Source organism: Cyrtonyx montezumae, unplaced genomic scaffold (assembly GCF_038088225.1).
Source record: "Cyrtonyx montezumae isolate F1298 unplaced genomic scaffold, pur_monq_1.0 scaffold_61, whole genome shotgun sequence".
In the NCBI taxonomy this organism is placed as follows: Eukaryota; Metazoa; Chordata; class Aves; order Galliformes; family Odontophoridae; genus Cyrtonyx; species Cyrtonyx montezumae.
The window spans coordinates 1-15,869 of NW_027072069.1; the positions used below are offsets into that span (position 1 = coordinate 1).

Here is a 15,869-nt window from a genome sequence, read left to right on the forward strand (position 1 = left end):
CCCCACCTCCACGCTGACTCACTTGGGCAGAGGCAGCTCGGGGATGTGGTCGATCCGGACCAGCTGCCTGATCCGAAAGCGGCAAAGGTGCTGCAGAGATTTCACGTTGCTAAACCTGGAGACGGGATACAGGAGCTGGACGGGCGTCGGAGGGAGACCTTGGGGGAGGGGGAGGGGGGGGGTTAAAAACAAAAAGCAACGTTGGCGTTAAGTGGGGTTGGTTTTGTTTTTTTTTTGTGAAGGAGAACCAGAGCTCCGTGCAGGGAAAGGGCTCCGAGCCACCTCCACCTCCGGACCGCCCCCTCGAGGCATCACTTGGCACCGAGAAGCAACAGGATTCAGAAGGATGCAGAGCAAAGCCCCCCGAGGGGGGGGGGGGGGGGACGGGGGGGACGGGGACCTTAATGCCCCTCCTCGGAGGCCTTAAGAAGCCGGGGTGGGGTTGCTCAGCACGAGGGCTGCTCATTCCTGGGGTCACGAGGATGGGCACAAAGGCAGAGTTGTGCCAGCCCCCCCCCCCCCCCCCCCACGCAGGAGCAGCCTCCTACCCCCGGGTTATGGGCAACAATGGAGCCCCAGAGCCCAGGGGTCGGCGGAGGCACCGGGAGGGATCTCTGGGGGCAGGGCTCATTTCGCTGTGTAAGGATTTATCCCCGTCTGCACAGAAGGATTCAAAGCCGGTTACGCTCCAGCCCCCTCCTGCTGGCTCGGCAACGGAGTGAAAGGAGGAAAGGGAAAGCTCTTCACACCGAGATGGGCTCAGAGGCGCTGCGGGCAGCTCAGGAAGCTGCGAGCCAGCTTTTGAGAAAGCAAAGAACAGCGAGCCATTGAAGGCTGAATTCCCCCCCCCTCCACACACACACACACAGACCCCTCCACCCTTTTCCGACTCTCCTACCGCGAAGGAATCCGCCTCCGGGAGCTCAGCCAGCGGGGCAGGGACACAGCACGAACACCCCCACCCCGAGCAGCAGCACAGGGCCTTACAGCCAAGGACAGCTCTCAGAAGGGCACCCAGAGCAAATCCTTTCTGCTAAGAGACGTGCCCGGAGCCCCGGGGAGCCCACAAAGCCCCGTTCTCGGGGGGGGGGGGGGGACAGATGAGCAAAGTGAGCTATCTATTTCTTATGCCACTCAATGCTTTTGGAAGCAGGGCACGTCACTACAGCCTGCCAGCACGGCCACTTATCGACGATCCCTGCAGCAGAGGGCAACACCGAGCAGCTCCAACACCAGCAACAGAGCACAGCCCCGGTTTCATGGGGCAGACCCCATGGGCCCCCCCCCCTCTCCAAGCCCTGCTCCTCTGTCTCTCGAGCACGGGGTGCTCCTGGTGCACTCCCTCGGACCCCGCACGATGCTCACCTGGAACCCTGGACCTGAGGAAGTAAAGAAACTTCCCGTTTTTGGAGTGCATGATGGCTCTCTTGATGAACTCCACCACGGATTGGCAGCGGTCTTCAAACTTGGGATGGCACCACAGGCTGAAGGTCCCTGCCAACAGGACAGAGGGGTTTCACGTCACCACGGCGCTGCTGGCTGCAGGAGGCACGGACTCACAGCTCTGCTGCTCCCGTGGGAGGGGTGACAGCCCCCAGCAGAGCTGACACGGGGCTGGTGAAGCCTGAACACAGGCTCACCCAGACAGTAGTCACGCTCTGCTGGGGCCTGCTCACCCCCTCCCACCAGGGAGCAGCAGAGCTGTGAGTCCGTGCCTCCTGCAGCCAGCAGCGCCGCTCGGTGACGTGAACCCCTCTGTCCTGTGGCAGGACCTTCAGCCTGTGGTGCCATCCCAAGCTCTGAAGACGCTGCCAATCCGTGGTGGAGTTCACTCAACGGAGCCATCATGCATCCAAACACACTTCTCCTCCTGCTTCACTGGGAAAGACCCCCGGATGGAGCCCTGTGGGAACAGGAGCGACCACTGACCTCTGCTCTGCCCTGAGGACCATTGGCACCAGCACTGAGCATCCCTCCGGCACGGGGAGGGCACAGCGAGGTGGTGACAGCAAGAGATGGCTCTGCTTTCACAGGGAAACACTCTCCGTTTTGGGAACCAGGCAGCTACGAGGACAGCTCTTGCTGTATGTTGCACCTCAGCAACACTCACATCCAAGATTTTTCCCCCCTCCGAGTCCAGTTTTCCAAAGCAGAGCCCGAGAAGAAGCACGGGGAGCCCCCCCACATCCCAGCATCTCGAGGTGAGCTGTGCCTGAGCCACAAACTGCACACTTAAATGCTGCTCCCAATGCCTCCAGCATCACCCACTGCAAAGGGAGGGCACCCAACTGCTGCCCCCATTCTTCTGTGCACCGCTCTGGGTCCCCGAGATCACAGTGCTCCCAGAGCTGCCCGCGTCCCTCACCTCTGTAGTGCTCCATCCTGGTGTGGTGGGTGATGCCCTGCGATCTGAAGCTGAGGCTCAGGATGTAACGGGGGTCAGAACTGTCCCGGACCAGGAAGGATCCATCCGGTTTCCCCTTCAGCTTCATCTCTGCATCCTCCCAGTTCATCGGCCCCCAGTACCACCCACACTGCAGGAGTGAGACACGCCGTGTCAGCAGGCTGCTAGTGGGGGGGGGACTAAAGGCACGGCCACGTTTGCTCTCATCAGTGCACTCTGATGCCAAACTTTCATTTCCTGGTGGATGGGACTCACTGCTCCTGGATAAGGAAGCACCAGCACATCCACAACCCAGGAGTGGTGGAATAGACGAGGCTACGGCAGCGCTGCCAACACACTGTGCATTCCTTGATACTGCTGGATGTGTTTTCTGGGCCTGCCTTAACCCTGTGCTCCCAACCAGCTCCAAAAGCAGCTCCCAGAGGGCTGGAGCACCTCTCCTTGGGAAAAAAGCTGAGGGAGCTGGGCTTGTTGGTAAAAGAAAGCTCTGGGGTGGCCTCACTGCAGCCTCCCAGCACTTATAGAGAGCTTCTGAACAGGGGGGGAGAGCGACTTCTCACAGTCTGACAGCAGTAGGATGAGGCTTTAAACTAAAAGAGGGGATTGGGTCAGACATTAGCTGGAAATCCTATACTCAAAGGGTAGTGAGGATCTGGCACAGGCTGCCCAGAGCACTGCAGGTGCCCACATCAAATGGGACAGGGCTCTGAGCAGCCCAGTGGGGGCAGCCCGAACAGAGCAGGGGTTGGAAGCAGACAACCTTTAGTATCCCTTCCAAGCCAAGTCATTCTATCCACTCATACAACGTGATTCAAAGCACAGAGCCCCTCCCCATGTGGACATCACCTTCTCCAGCTCTCTCAAGCTGGCTGCAAAGCTGCTCGAGTCCGGGCGGTACAGCGGGCACTGGAGGTGTGGGGTGGGATGGGTGGGAGCCAGCTCTGTCGGTCGGAGGGGCACGATCCGGGGGAAGGCATCTGCAGGGGAAAGGAGAGCACACTGTGGTCAGTGCTGAGCTGCCTGAGGCCCAGCGTGCTCAGCTCCTGGCACAGCAGGCAGAGGAGGGAGCAGGTCTGATGGATAGGAGGACAGCACGGGGCCAGAGGTGTCAGCAAGGTGACTCAGCACCTCCAGCTGCTATTTGTCGTGCTGGTTTGGAGGGGAAGCGAGGGAAAAAGCAGCAAAGGAAGGAATGAACCCATCCCAACACAAAGGGGCAATTAAAGCTCTTTGGGTCCTTCAGGGCAGGAAACTGGAAACCGAAGGGGGAGCGCATAGGATGAGTGCTGCGCTGACCTGGGGCGTGGGGCGGAGGAGGTGGAGGCAGGGGGAAAGACTGCAGGGAAGACCCCATCGGGCCCACTAGGACAGACGTAGGCAGTGTCCCACTGATATCATCTAGGAGAGAACAGAGGCAAGAGGCATTCAGAAGACAGGAAAGCAAGCGAGCCCTGCACTGCTGGCAACACCAGACGAGCAAACCAGCACTGAGCACCGCGGGGGGAGCAGGAGATGGAGCCTGTGATGCTCCAGCAGCCTCTGGGGGGAGCCCAGCAGCTCGCACGCACACACTCCTAGAGCAAAGGGGTTGGTTCCCCTGCCTGGCCACCTCCGTGCACGCAGCCTGCAGCACCAGGCAGGCGTTTACAGAAGGATGTGGGACACACGCACAGAGTGCTGCTCACTGGGGCTGCTCTGTCCTGAGAGAAGGATGCTCAGCAGCCAGGATGAGCTCCTGGCACCATCCCCCCCAAAGCCTGAAGCACAGCAGGGACCCAAAGGAAACGCTGATGCCACAGAGGGACAGCGAGAGACACCGTGGGGCAATGGAGGGAGCCCTGGGCAGCACCCAGGCACAAACCATACCTAGCAGGCTGAGGCTTCGGCGTGGAGGTGGTGGTGGAGTCGGAGGGTGAGGGGAGCTCAGTCCTCGCTGAGAGATGTCCACGTCCACCAGTGACACGGTTTCACCTGGAGGAAGGCAGAGGCAAATGGTGAGTGCTGCTCCTTCTGCATGGGGAGGAGGGGGACAGGGGAAGGGGCAGCAACTCCCATCAGCTCTGCTTGGGGTTTGCCTGCAGATGTCTCGGGTGCTTTAACAGAAATACCTCTTGCTCTACAGACCACGAAGGTACCAACCCTTAGAATTCACCAGGGAGAGGGACAAACTTTGACATTAAGCAGCTGGAACTTGGTTAAACCTAAAGGCTCCGAACCCAGGGCAGTGCCCAGGGGAAAAAGCAATATGAAGATGTGCGAGGCAAGCTGGGAAAGCTTGAGGTTACTCTGAAATCACAGGAGGAAAACACAGAAAACCCCACTTAAAGCCTCAGCATCACACGGACACAGCACGGGTCAGAAATCAGCCCAGCCATGCTGCCTCCCACCAGCAGCACCCACAGCCTCGGGGACCACAGGATCCCAGCTGCCTCAGACTTCAACCCCCCCAGCTGTGCTCCAGAGGCAGCAGCAGCTCCTCGACCTCCTGTGACCTGCCCTGCCACATCGTGTAGGATAACACTGACTCAGCTTCCTCCTGCCTCTAAAAGCTCTCTGCCCATTAATCAGTATCATTAGAGGGGTATCCGGGTGCAGTCGTTCCCTGAAGCACTTTCCCCTGGGGGTTCGTGGCTGTGGGTGCACACAGATGCTCTCTCATTTCCATGCCCTGCCAGCAGAGCAGCCAGGTAGGCTGAGCTGCATTGCCTCATACAAACAAAGCTGGGAGATGCTGAGGTGCCAGCAGGCGTGGGAACTACAGATCCAGTGCTCCCAACTTCCCCCAGTGACAGCTGACAGTGCAGGAGCAGCTCCGAGCAGCCCTGATGTGCTCAGCGAACACACGTGGCACCCAGCAATCCACCTGCACCTCGCAGGGAGCACTAAGCACACGCTGCACTCCTCCTGGAGAAACAGAAGGAGGAAGGACAGACGCTTCAAGCCCTTACCTGTGAAGAGGGGGCTGAAAACAACCGGGGAAAAGGCACTTTGAGTTCTTGTCAGTCTGTGTTTTCTATTGGAAATAATAAGAAATAAACAAGAAGTCGTGAAGGGAGACGGAGAGACTCAGAGCACCCCCAAAGCAAACAGCACCTGATCTCCTTGGGCTGGGAGAGCTCTCACTATGATGAACCCAGGCTGATCTGAGCCCTGGAGCAGAGCTGTGGCTTCAGCAGGGCTCCGTCCTCCTGCTAAGCTGCACATTGCAGCACACACAGCCCCACAGATGCAGCTTCCAGAGCCCAGCACGAGGAGCAGCGTTGCAGCAATGTCGGGCAGGAGGACACTGCTGGAAGCAGAGGCCCTGAACCACAGCAGCTGCTGCATCAGACACCTTGAAGTAACCTTTGGTAGAATGCTGCCTAATGAGTGTGGCAGCAGCACAAGGAGCCAGCACCGTGCTGAGCGGGCAGGAAACACAGCTGTGATGGAGCTGCAGCTTTTGTGCCCCCTGATCTCAGCGCTGTGACATCCCACAGAGCACAGGTTGTCACCGTGGGCACCCCAATGAGCTGCTGCTCGGGATGGGGCAACGTGGGAGGACTCGTGTGGTCCCCACGCGCTGCTGAGCCACACCACGTGCCCTCGGCGATGCAAGGAGTGAGGGCCAGCAGTGCCAGGCGGTGGCAGGAGGCTGTGCCCCCCCGTGACAGCCTGGCAGCAGCACGCTGGGGGGACGCTGCAGCCATGGGGCCGCAAAGCTGGAGTGGAGAAGCACGGAACCTGAATCCGAAGGGGTTCAGGCTGCCCCATCTGCCCACAGGTGCCACGTTTTGCTGAAGCCACCGAGCAAGAGGAGGACCCACATCCAGCAGCACCCCAAGCTCTGTGATCTGCGGGATCAGCTCCTCCAGCATCCCCCAGGAAACCCCTCTGCACCGCGGGAGGAGCACGCGGGTCCCTGCACGACCCCAAAGGCCGCTCTGTGGGTACAGCCCCGGGGCTTGACAGCATTCCCACGCACCCACCCCGCAGCCACGCATCCTTCCCGCCTCTCCCCGACGGGCTCAGCGATCCCCACGCGGGGATCCCTCCCGCATCCGAACCCCGCGTCCCCCGCCCGCTCCGTACCTGCCCGCCTCCTGCCCGCGGCCCCGGGCCCCTCCGCCGTCGCTCAGGTTGTGTGCCGAGGCCGCCAGCTCCGCGCCCCGCCGGCTCCCGCCGCTCCCGTCCCCCGGGGCCGACCCTCCGCTGCAGCTCTTGGTGCGGAAGAGGCGGCTGAGGCGGACCCGCAGCGATCCCTTCCTGCCGCCCGCTGTCCCGGTTCTCCGCGCGGCGGCGGCTCCGCGGGGCTGCTCGTGCGGGTCGGCGGGGCCGGGACTGCCCGGCTCTTCCTCGGAGCAGCTCTCGGTCTCGTCGGGCTCCAGCGCTTCGAGCACCAGCAGCGCGTCGCTCGTCTCCTCGGCGGCGGGCGGCCCGAGGCACGGGCAAGCGGCGGGGCCCTTGGTTCCCAGCGCCGGGGGCCGCAGCCCGAGGGCCGCCAGCTGCAGCTCCAGCCCCCCCGGGGGCCCCCAGCCGCCCCCCACCGCCGCTTTGGGCTCCAGCGCGCAGCGGTGCCGCGGGCACAGCAGCTCGGGGCCGCCCGCCGGGCCCTCCCCGCCGCCCGCCACCGCCGCCTCCTCCTCCTCCTCCTCGCCGGGGCGGCCCTCGGCGGCGTTGCGGAACACCATCAGCTGCGGCGGCGGCCGAGGGGCCCCTCCCGGAGCGGGGAGGGGGGAGCGACAACCGCGCTCCGCCCGGGCCCGGCGGTCCCGCGGCCGACGCGCCGGGGCCGACAGCCGCGGCCGCCTCCTGCCCGGCCCCATAGCCCAGCAGGCGGCTGAGCACCCGGTACGAGGCCGCGGCCGCCGCCTCCCCGTCGCGCAGCTCCGCGCGCTGCATCGCTACGGCCGCCGCATGGCGCACCGGGACCGGAGCGGCCCCGCCGCCTCCGCCGCTCCTTCCTCCGCGGCCAGGCCACGCCCACCACTTCCGGCGGGGACCCCGCCTCCCTCATCAGGCCCCACCCCCGTAGTGCGCGATATCACGCCCACAGCGCTAGGCCCCGCCCCTTGCTCTGTCTGACCACGCCCACACCGGCAGGCCACGCCCCCTGCCCCCGAGCTGCTCGCTGCGCGCCCTCCCCCCCCACCCCCCTTCATCCCTACGTGTAGTGGGGGCTCCGGGGGTCTTTCTCCCGGGGGAGGGGGGATGCTGGGGTGCTGTGTCTTGGGATGATGAGACAGTGGGATGCGGGGATAATGGGATACTGGGATAATAGGAAATAGGGTGTTGGGATGCTGGGCTGTTTGGACCGTGGGATGCTGGGATAATGGGAAACTGGGCACTGGGATAACAGGGCGCTGGGATTACTATTATATAACTGGGATAACGGGACGTGGGGATGCTGGGAAGTTGGGATCGTGGGTTGCTGGGATAACTGGGTGCTGAGATGCTGGGATAATGGATTAATGGGATGCGGGGATGCTGGGATACCGGGACAGAGGGACAGCGGGGTGCTGGGTATCAGGGCAGTGGGATGCGGGGCCGCGGGGATGCGGCCGCAGTCGGTTGCCATGGCGGCCCGTCGGGACCCTCTTCCGTCACGGCCGACCCGGGGGGGTCGGGGCGCTCCCTGCGGCGGAACCGGAGCCCGACGGCAGCACCGGGCGGGGGACGGGAGGGGGGCGGGGTAGGAGGGGGGGGTGTCGGGGCGGTCAGCGCAGCGCCGGGCGCAGTGTTGGGGCCGTGACGTCTGCGAAGGAGGAAAAACAGGCGGCGGTCGGAGCGCGGCTCGCGGGCACCGTGCCACCATGGCCCCCCCGGGGGGGCGGCCGCTCTGGGGCTCTCAGATCGCCGTCGTCCTCCTGCTGCTGCCGCTGCTGCCGCGGGCGGGGGCTCCGCCGTCCCCCGACGACCCCACGACGGACCCACGGGGGGACCCGGAGGGCTCCGCGGCTCTTTCCTTCCTGCGGACGGGCGACGCGCGGCTTTTGGCCCTCACCAACTGCAGCCGCAGCACCGCGCTGAGACCCCCGGGGCCCGACCCCCCCCCGGAGCTGCGAGCCGCCTTGCGGGCCGCCCCCGAAGCTCTGACCCAGGCTGCCAACTTCCTCAACATGCTCCTGCAGGGCAACGATCTCCGCGAGGCCAGCGTGGCCGAGGACGTGGAGTGGTACCAGGCTCTGACTCGCAGCCTGGCGGGGGGGCACCCCTGGGCTCGCCGCTCCCTGCTGGCCCTGGACGCCCACCCGGCGGCCCCCTCCCCCCGCCTGGTGCTGCAGGCCACGGCTTCCGACGGGGAGATCCACCTGCGGGACGTGTCCGCGCCGGGGAACCGCAGCACGGACGGCGAATGGGTGGCGGAGCTGCGGGAACGGCGCGGTCCTCCGCTCCGCAAACGGGTGCTGAGCAACGACCTCCGCTCCATGGAGACCCCCAAGTGGAGGAGGGGGGACGGGTACGTGGCGGGGCCGGGCCACGTGCGGTGGTCTCAGCCCTTCCTCGAGTGCCGCGATGGGAAGTTCGTGCCCGTCTGGGCCGTCGCGCTGTCCGCTGCTTTCTACGGGCTCAAACCCGACCTCAGCCCCGAGTTCAAGTGAGTGAGGGGCGAGGGAGGGGGGGGGGGGGGTCACGCGGAGGGGTGTGCTTGCGTGCACGCGTGGATATGTGAGCGCGGGAGCGTGAAGAAGCGTGTACGTGCAGCTGTGTGCGTGTTGGGAGACTTGCGTGCTCGTCCATACACGCGTGGGGATGCTGGGGGACGCTCTGCACGCGCGTGTTTTTGCGTGTGCACATGCGACGGCATGAGTGTGTACGCAGTGGTGTGCACACGTGTGGGTGTGAGCCCCTCCCGAGGCGGAATGCACAGTCCGAGGGGTTCCCCGCCCCCCCCCTTCCCCGGGCTCTGTGTCCCGGCACCGGGCACTGCCCCTCCCCCCACTCCCACGTGCTGACCCCACACTCTGCGTTTAGGGGCGCCGTGCGGGTGGACATTGAGCTGCGGGACGTGGGCATCGACCAATGCGACAGCGGGACGGGCTGGTTCGCGGGCACGCACCGCTGCGACCTCAACAGCACCCAGGTACCCCACTGCTCCCAGCACCCACCCCCACCTCCCGGAGCGCCGTCGGATCCGTCCCCTCGCGCAGTGGGGCTGCTCCGCGCTTTCGTCCCCCCCTCCCCCCTCACTGTCCCCACTGCCGTCCCCTCCGCTCGTCCCTCGGGGCTGATCCGCCCCCCCCTCCCCCCCCGCCCCCATCTGCCGCACTCAGCCGCTCCCGCAGCGCTCTGCGATTTATTGTGCAAATCTCCCTCCCGCGGCAGCGCCGTGGGGTGACCCGGCCGCTCCTCGCGTGGGGACAGCGGGGGCCGATGGGCGGAGCATCCCCGGGGGGAATGGGGTGGCACTGACCCCCCCCCCCCCGCGGCTGTGCCCACCCCCAGGTGAGGGCTCGGATGAACTCGACGGGGCGGAGCGGTGGGGCCGCATCGCGACCGCCCCGTCCCGACCACCGTCCCCGTCCCCCCCCCCCCCCCCCTCAGGGATTAGGGCCCGTTCTGCCCCCCCGGATTAGCGCCGTGCCGCATTAGGTGTCCATTTAGGTTTTACGGGGGGGGATTTGGGGGCCAGGCTTTGGCTTTTAATTCCCAAATGTTTAACCTCAGTGTTCCGGGCTCCGCGAGGGAGGGGGGGGGGGCTGTCCTCGGGCTTCCGCAGCCCCCGCTGCCCCGTGGGGTTATGGGGACAGTTCGGGACGACCCCGCGGTGCAGCCGTGCTCCCCCCCCTCCCCCCCCGCAGTGCATCCCGCAGCAGAACCGCGGCTTCGTGCTGGGTCAGTACGCGTGTCGCTGCAAGCCTGGCTACTACGGGCTCAGCTCCAGCACAGGTGCGTGCGTGTCCCCTCCCCACTCCCCCCCAGCACGACGACTCGCGTGGGGATGCTTTGGGACACGGATCCATCCGCAGTGGCGGCGGAGGGGGCCGCGCTGTTTGCGTGCCGCCGGTGCCGGGAGGGATGCGCGAACTGCCGGGACGATGCGCCCTGCGAGGTGCGGGAGGACCGCGCTCTGCGCGCGGCCGTGCTGTGCTGCCAGGCGTGCTGCATGCTGGCCGTGTTCCTCTGCATGCTGCTCGCCTACCACTGCCGGCGGAGCAAGGCGAGAGCAGCGCGGGATCCCCACGGTCCCACTCGGGGGTGTGGGTGTGGGGGAGACATCCCCCCCCCCCCCCCCCCTCTAAGCCCCGATTGCCGCTGATCGTCCTCCCTTATCCCCGCAGAGGATCCGAGCGTCGGGCGTTGTGCTCCTGGAGAGCATCCTCTTCGGGTCGCTGCTGCTCTACTTCCCCGTGAGTGAGCGGCCAAACCCCCCCCCCCAACCCCGCTTCCTACCCTACAGATCCTGTTCTGCCCCCCTCCGCCATGGGGCAGAGCTATGGGGCTTCGCCGGCTTCGCCAAACCCTCTTCTTCCTCCTCCCCGTGAGCGTGGACCGTGCCACGGAGCAAAGGGTGGGCGGGCTGTGTGTGTGGGGGGGTGGGCTATCCCCATCACTCCCGCTTGCCACTTTTCCCCCCCAACCCCACGGGATCCGTGCTCGGAACACGGAGCCCCACACCGCCCCCCCCCGTCCCCGCGGCAGGTCTTCATCCTCTACTTCAAACCAGCACCTTCCGCTGCATCGCGCTGCGCTGGGTGCGCGTGCTCGGCTTCGCCATCGTCTACGGCACCATCACCCTGAAGCTGTACGGGTACGAGGAGGAGGAGTGGGGTGTGAGGTGGGGGTGGGACGCACGGTGCAGCCCCACGCTCAGCCCCGGCGCCCCATAGGGTGCTGAGGGCGTTCCTGTCCCGCGCGGCACATCGCGTGCCCTACACGGCGAGTGGGCGCGTGCTGCGGGCTCTAGGTTTGCTGCTGCTGCCCCCACTGTGGTTCGTGGCCGCGTGGACCGTGGCGACGCTGGAGAACGTGGACCGCAACGTCCCCTGGTGGTCCGGGCGCGCACCGCCCGCGGGCTGCGCTTCTCCATCTGCAGCCACGACCGCTGGGACTACATGATGGTGGTCGGTGAGAGAAAGCAGAGCCCCCACCCCCAAAACCCCACGGCCCTCCCCGCTGCTCCGTGTACCCGTGGAGGTGCCCACGCCGCGTGTGTCCCGCAGCCGAGCTGCTGCTGCTGCTGTGGGGCAGCGCGCTGTGCTGGGCTGCGCGCGCTGTGCCCTCCGCCTTCCACGAGCCGCGCTATATGGGCATCGCGCTGCACAACGAGCTGCTGCTCTCGGCCGCTTTCCACGCCGTCAGGTACGGCCCCAAAGCGTTCCCCCTCCGGGTGTGGGGCTGGAGCCGTGTGGGACCCCACGCTGCCCCATTTCCCCCCTTCCAGGTTCGCTGCGGTGCCGTCGCTGCACCCCGACTGGACGCTGCTGCTCTGCTTCGCCCACACCCACGGCACCGTCACCGTCACCCTGGGGCTGCTCTTCGTCCCGAAGGTGATGCACGGCCCTAAGGCAGCGGGGCTGGGGGCTGGGGGGTGGGGCTACAGGGAGGCGGTGTGGGGAGGTGGCCAATGGGGTCGTGGTGGGTATGAGGAGGCGGGCGGTGGGTGGTGGCTATGGGGACGTGGGTAATGGGGTGGTGGCTATGGGGCGGTGGGCTCCGCTGCGTTTGGTGCCCCCCTCCGAGCTGCCCCCGCCGCAGTTCCTGCGCTCCGGATCACCGCTGGGGGAGGAGATCGCGGCGGAGGTGTACGAGGATGAGGTGGACGCGCGGCGCTCGGGGCTGAGCAGCAGCATCGCGTCCGCGTGGAGCGAGCGCAGCGTCGACCCCGATGACATCCGGGTGGGTGACACGCTCGGGACCTTCTTTTGACGCTCGCTGTGCCGCCCCGCACGGAAGAGGTGCCTGCTGCGATCTTACTCCTGATGCAAAGCGGGTGGAGGGGGTTGGGGGGGGAGGGGGGGGGTGGTCCCCCCCTCGGGGACAGCCGCGCGGGGACGGCGCGCCCCGGGGCGGTACGTCGGGTCCCGGTTCGGTCCCGTCGGACGCGCTCTCTCCCTGTTCCCTCCCCTTTTCCCCACTCCCGTCTCACGTAGGAGGAGCTGAAGCAGCTGTACGCGCAGCTGGAGCTGCTGCGGACGCGGCGGATGGCGGCCCGCAACCCGCACCTCCCCGCGCCGTCCCCGGCCCGCACCTCCGGCAGCCGCCGCTCTTCGGCCAAACGACCGCACGACGGTACCGTGGGGGGGGCGCGGGAGGGGGGCGGTGAGCGCCGCGGAGCGCCCTGCGCCGATCCCGCAGCTCCGAGCGTCCCGCACACGTCGAGGCTGCGGGGGGGTGCGCGGAGCCGTCCGACAGCGAATCGCTGTGTGCCGCTCCGCCGCTGCCCAGGTCGGCCAGCGCCCAGCAGCTGGGGGGGCCACGCGGAGCCCCCCCGGCTCCACGCGGTGCTGCTGCAGAAGTCGCTGAGCGCCGGTGCGGGAGCGGTAGCTCCGACCTGGGGATCCCCCGAGCGGGGGGGGGGGACCCGCAGCACCGTTTCGGCCCCGGTCGCTGCCCCCCCCCCGCCGCAGGACGGGGGACCCCGCGTGACGCGTCCCCGTCGGCGGACGGCAAAGGGACGAAGCGCGTCACTTACGCACCCGTCAAAAGCGTCAGCGTGGACGGCCCCCACTCCGCGGGGCGGGTGCGTGTGGTGGGTAAAAAGGACCCCCCCGCCCCCACCCGTGCGCTACCAGAGCCTCCCGCACCGCAGGAGCCGCCGGGGCAGCCCGGGGGGGCGGCGACGGGACGCGCGTCCCCCCCCGTCGGGGCTGCGCTCCGTGCCCCCCACCCCCGCCGAAGTGTGCCCCTGGGAGCTGCTCCAGGAGGAGGTGCTGAGGCAGAAGCGGAACGGCAGCGAACCTCCGCCCTCCGCCCCCGATGGGGACACCGCGGGGACCCCCCCGTGCCTCAACCCCCCCCCCCAGAGGGCCTTCAGGAGCTTGGGGCTCGCCATCAGAGCCATCAACCGCTCCCGAGCGAAACGCAGCCTGAAAGGGAGCAGAGAGAGCAGCGCTCGGAAACGGGGCCTCGAGGGGGAGGGGGGAAGCGGGAGGGAGCAGCCCGGCCTGGCGGGGACCCCCCCGCCCCCCCCAGCGGAGAGCAGCCCGGACCCCAACCCGCGGGATGGGGACGCGGACCCCACTCAGTGCATCACCATCAGCTCCGCGCCCCAGAGCTCAGCGCTGGGGGGCAGCGAGGGGATTGCAGAGGGACAGCGGGACGGTGCTGCGGGGGGGGGAGCGGTGTCACCCTCCGTGGCCGCGCGTCCCTGTGGCACGGGGTCCCCGTGTGTGGCACAGAGCGTGGGGGGCACGGGGCCGAGGGCTGAGGTTTGTCCGTGGGAAGTGCAGAGTGTCCCAGTGGGGTCTGTGTCGGAGCGGGAGGGGGGCGGGGGGGTCCCAGCGGTGGGGGGAGGACCCAGGAAGGTGTTGGGGAAGGGCGGCAGTCAGCCCGCTGCCCGCGGGGGGGGGACTGAGGGGATGCCCCCCAGGAGTAGGAGCGTGGAGTGGGGCCGGGTGGGGGCTGCGGGTTCAAGGGGGATTTGCCCCCGGGAGGGCAGTGGGGGTGAGGATGAGGATGGCCCCAACCGTGCAGTTCCGGGGGTGGGGGGCAGCGGGGTGGGGGTCTGCCCACGGGACACAGAGAAGGGGGTCGAGGGGGAGGGAGGAGCACCGCAGGATGAGTGCGGGGTTCCTGAAGGGGAGGGCAAACCTGGATGGAGGGGGACTGAGGAGCACGGAGTGCAGTGGGCAGAGAGGGGTGGGGCACCGGGGGGGGGTGGGGACACCCAGATCTCTGTAGGGAGACCTGAGAGGGGGAATGCTGAGCCAAGGAAACCCAAGAGCACAGAGATCTGCCCCTGGGAAGGACAGGGGGGGTCAGGGGGGAAAAAAGCAGAGATCTGCCCCTGGGAGGAACAGGGGGGGTCAGGGGGGAAAAAAGCAGAGATCTGCCCCTGGGAAGGACAGGGGGGGTCAGGGGGGAGCAAAGCAGAGATCTGCCCCTGGGAAGAACAGGGGGGGTCAGGGGGGAAAAAAGCAGAGATCTGCCCCTGGGAAGGACAGGGGGGGTCAGGGGGGAAAAAAGCAGAGATCTGCCCCTGGGAGGAACAGGGGGGGTCAGGGGGGAGCAAAGCAGAGATCTGCCCCTGGGAAGGACAGGGGGGGTCAGGGGGGAAAAAAGCAGAGATCTGCCCCTGGGAGGAACAGGGGGGGTCAGGGGGGAAAAAAGCAGAGATCTGCCCCTGGGAGGGGGCCGCCCCCCCCGTGGAACAGCCGAGGATGAAGCTGAGCTCTGGGGGGGCTGCGAAGCGCATCACCCGTCAGGCAGCGCTCGTCAGCCCCGCGCGGTCCGTGGAGAGCCCGGGGATGTCCCGCAGCACCGAGAGCTCAAAGGCGGAGATCTGCCCCTGGGAGAGCCTGGGGGGGTCCGGGGGGAGGGAGGAAATCTGCCCCTGGGAGGGGGCTGCCCCCCCATCCGGTAAAGAGGAGCCGAGAGAGGCCCGGGGTGGCACATCGGGAGGGGGCAAAGGCACTGCTGCACATCGGGGTCTGCAGAAAGAGAGGGGAGAGGGGGCTTCCTCCCCGCGGGGGGGTCGGGGGCCCAGAGCCAGAGACAAAGCTGAGATCTGCCCCTGGGAGGAAGATCTGGAGGAAGGAGCTGAGGGGAAGGCGAGGAGCTCGGGTACCGCCGGAGCTGCAGGGATGGGAGGGGTGGAGCGTGGGGCTGTGTGCCCCTGGGAGAGTGGGGGGGCAGAGGAACCCCCCCTGAGCACAGCGATGGGGAAGGAAGCATCCAGAAAGCGCGAGAGCACAGAGAGCAGAGCTGACATCTGCCCCTGGGAAGCAGCAGAGCCCGGCGCTGGGCTGGAGAGCCGCAGCCCCAAATCGCAGCCAGGGGGAGCACCCCCTGTAGGGAAATCGCAGCCAGGGGGAGCACCCCCTGTAGGGCTGGGGGAGCACCGGGCACTGCACCGCGTCCTGCCCGCAGCACCGGGACGAGCACACGCAGCCCAGCAGCACAGCACGGCCGAGGTCTGTCCCTGGGACGCGGAGGAGGAGCTGGTGTCCCCCAGCAGCACCACGCAGGGAGCATCTGCAGTGTGCCCGTGGGACAGCCCTGGGGAGAAAAAGAGGGGCACGGGGGGGTCCAGCGCCGAGGTCTGCCCGTGGGAGTACGAGTAGAAGACTCAGCCCAACCCCGGGGGCTGCCCACACTGCGTGGATGGGGATGGGAGCATCAAGTGAAGCTGCAGTGATTGCTGGCCAGGCTGGCTGCTCCGGATCTTTGTCTGGAGGTGTGAGCTCTGAGCCCTTCGGGTACCACAGAGATTCAGAGCTGAACGGCACCGGGGGGGGCAGGTTTGTGCCCCGAGTTTGGGGGAAAGGCAAAATAGGGGCAGCAAGGTGCAGCAAAGTGCCCAGAGCCCAGCAGTGCGGGGGGT

General features: G+C 66.9%; 2 protein-coding genes across 2 annotated transcripts; one reads left to right on the top strand and one right to left on the bottom strand.

Annotated features, from left to right (window-relative positions):
- Positions 1–18: 18 nt before the first annotated feature.
- SOCS7 (suppressor of cytokine signaling 7) lies at positions 19–7,345 on the bottom strand. Its single transcript, XM_065749941.1, is given in 9 exon segments — positions 19–158; positions 1,366–1,494; positions 2,366–2,534; positions 3,251–3,381; positions 3,701–3,802; positions 4,271–4,375; positions 5,353–5,417; positions 6,476–7,086; positions 7,088–7,345. Coding segments are annotated over 9 exon segments (1,650 nt in total). The 5' UTR covers positions 7,286–7,345.
- Positions 7,346–8,502: 1,157 nt separating this feature from the next.
- GPR179 (G protein-coupled receptor 179) lies at positions 8,503–15,724 on the top strand. The gene is given in 17 exon segments (XM_065749958.1): positions 8,503–8,981; positions 9,359–9,467; positions 10,186–10,273; positions 10,354–10,544; positions 10,666–10,734; positions 11,027–11,048; positions 11,051–11,135; positions 11,215–11,363; positions 11,366–11,452; positions 11,548–11,686; positions 11,769–11,874; positions 12,083–12,223; positions 12,478–12,651; positions 12,654–12,794; positions 12,796–12,961; positions 12,964–13,079; positions 13,081–15,724. Coding segments are annotated over 17 exon segments (4,791 nt in total). The 3' UTR covers positions 15,610–15,724.
- Positions 15,725–15,869: the final 145 nt, after the last annotated feature.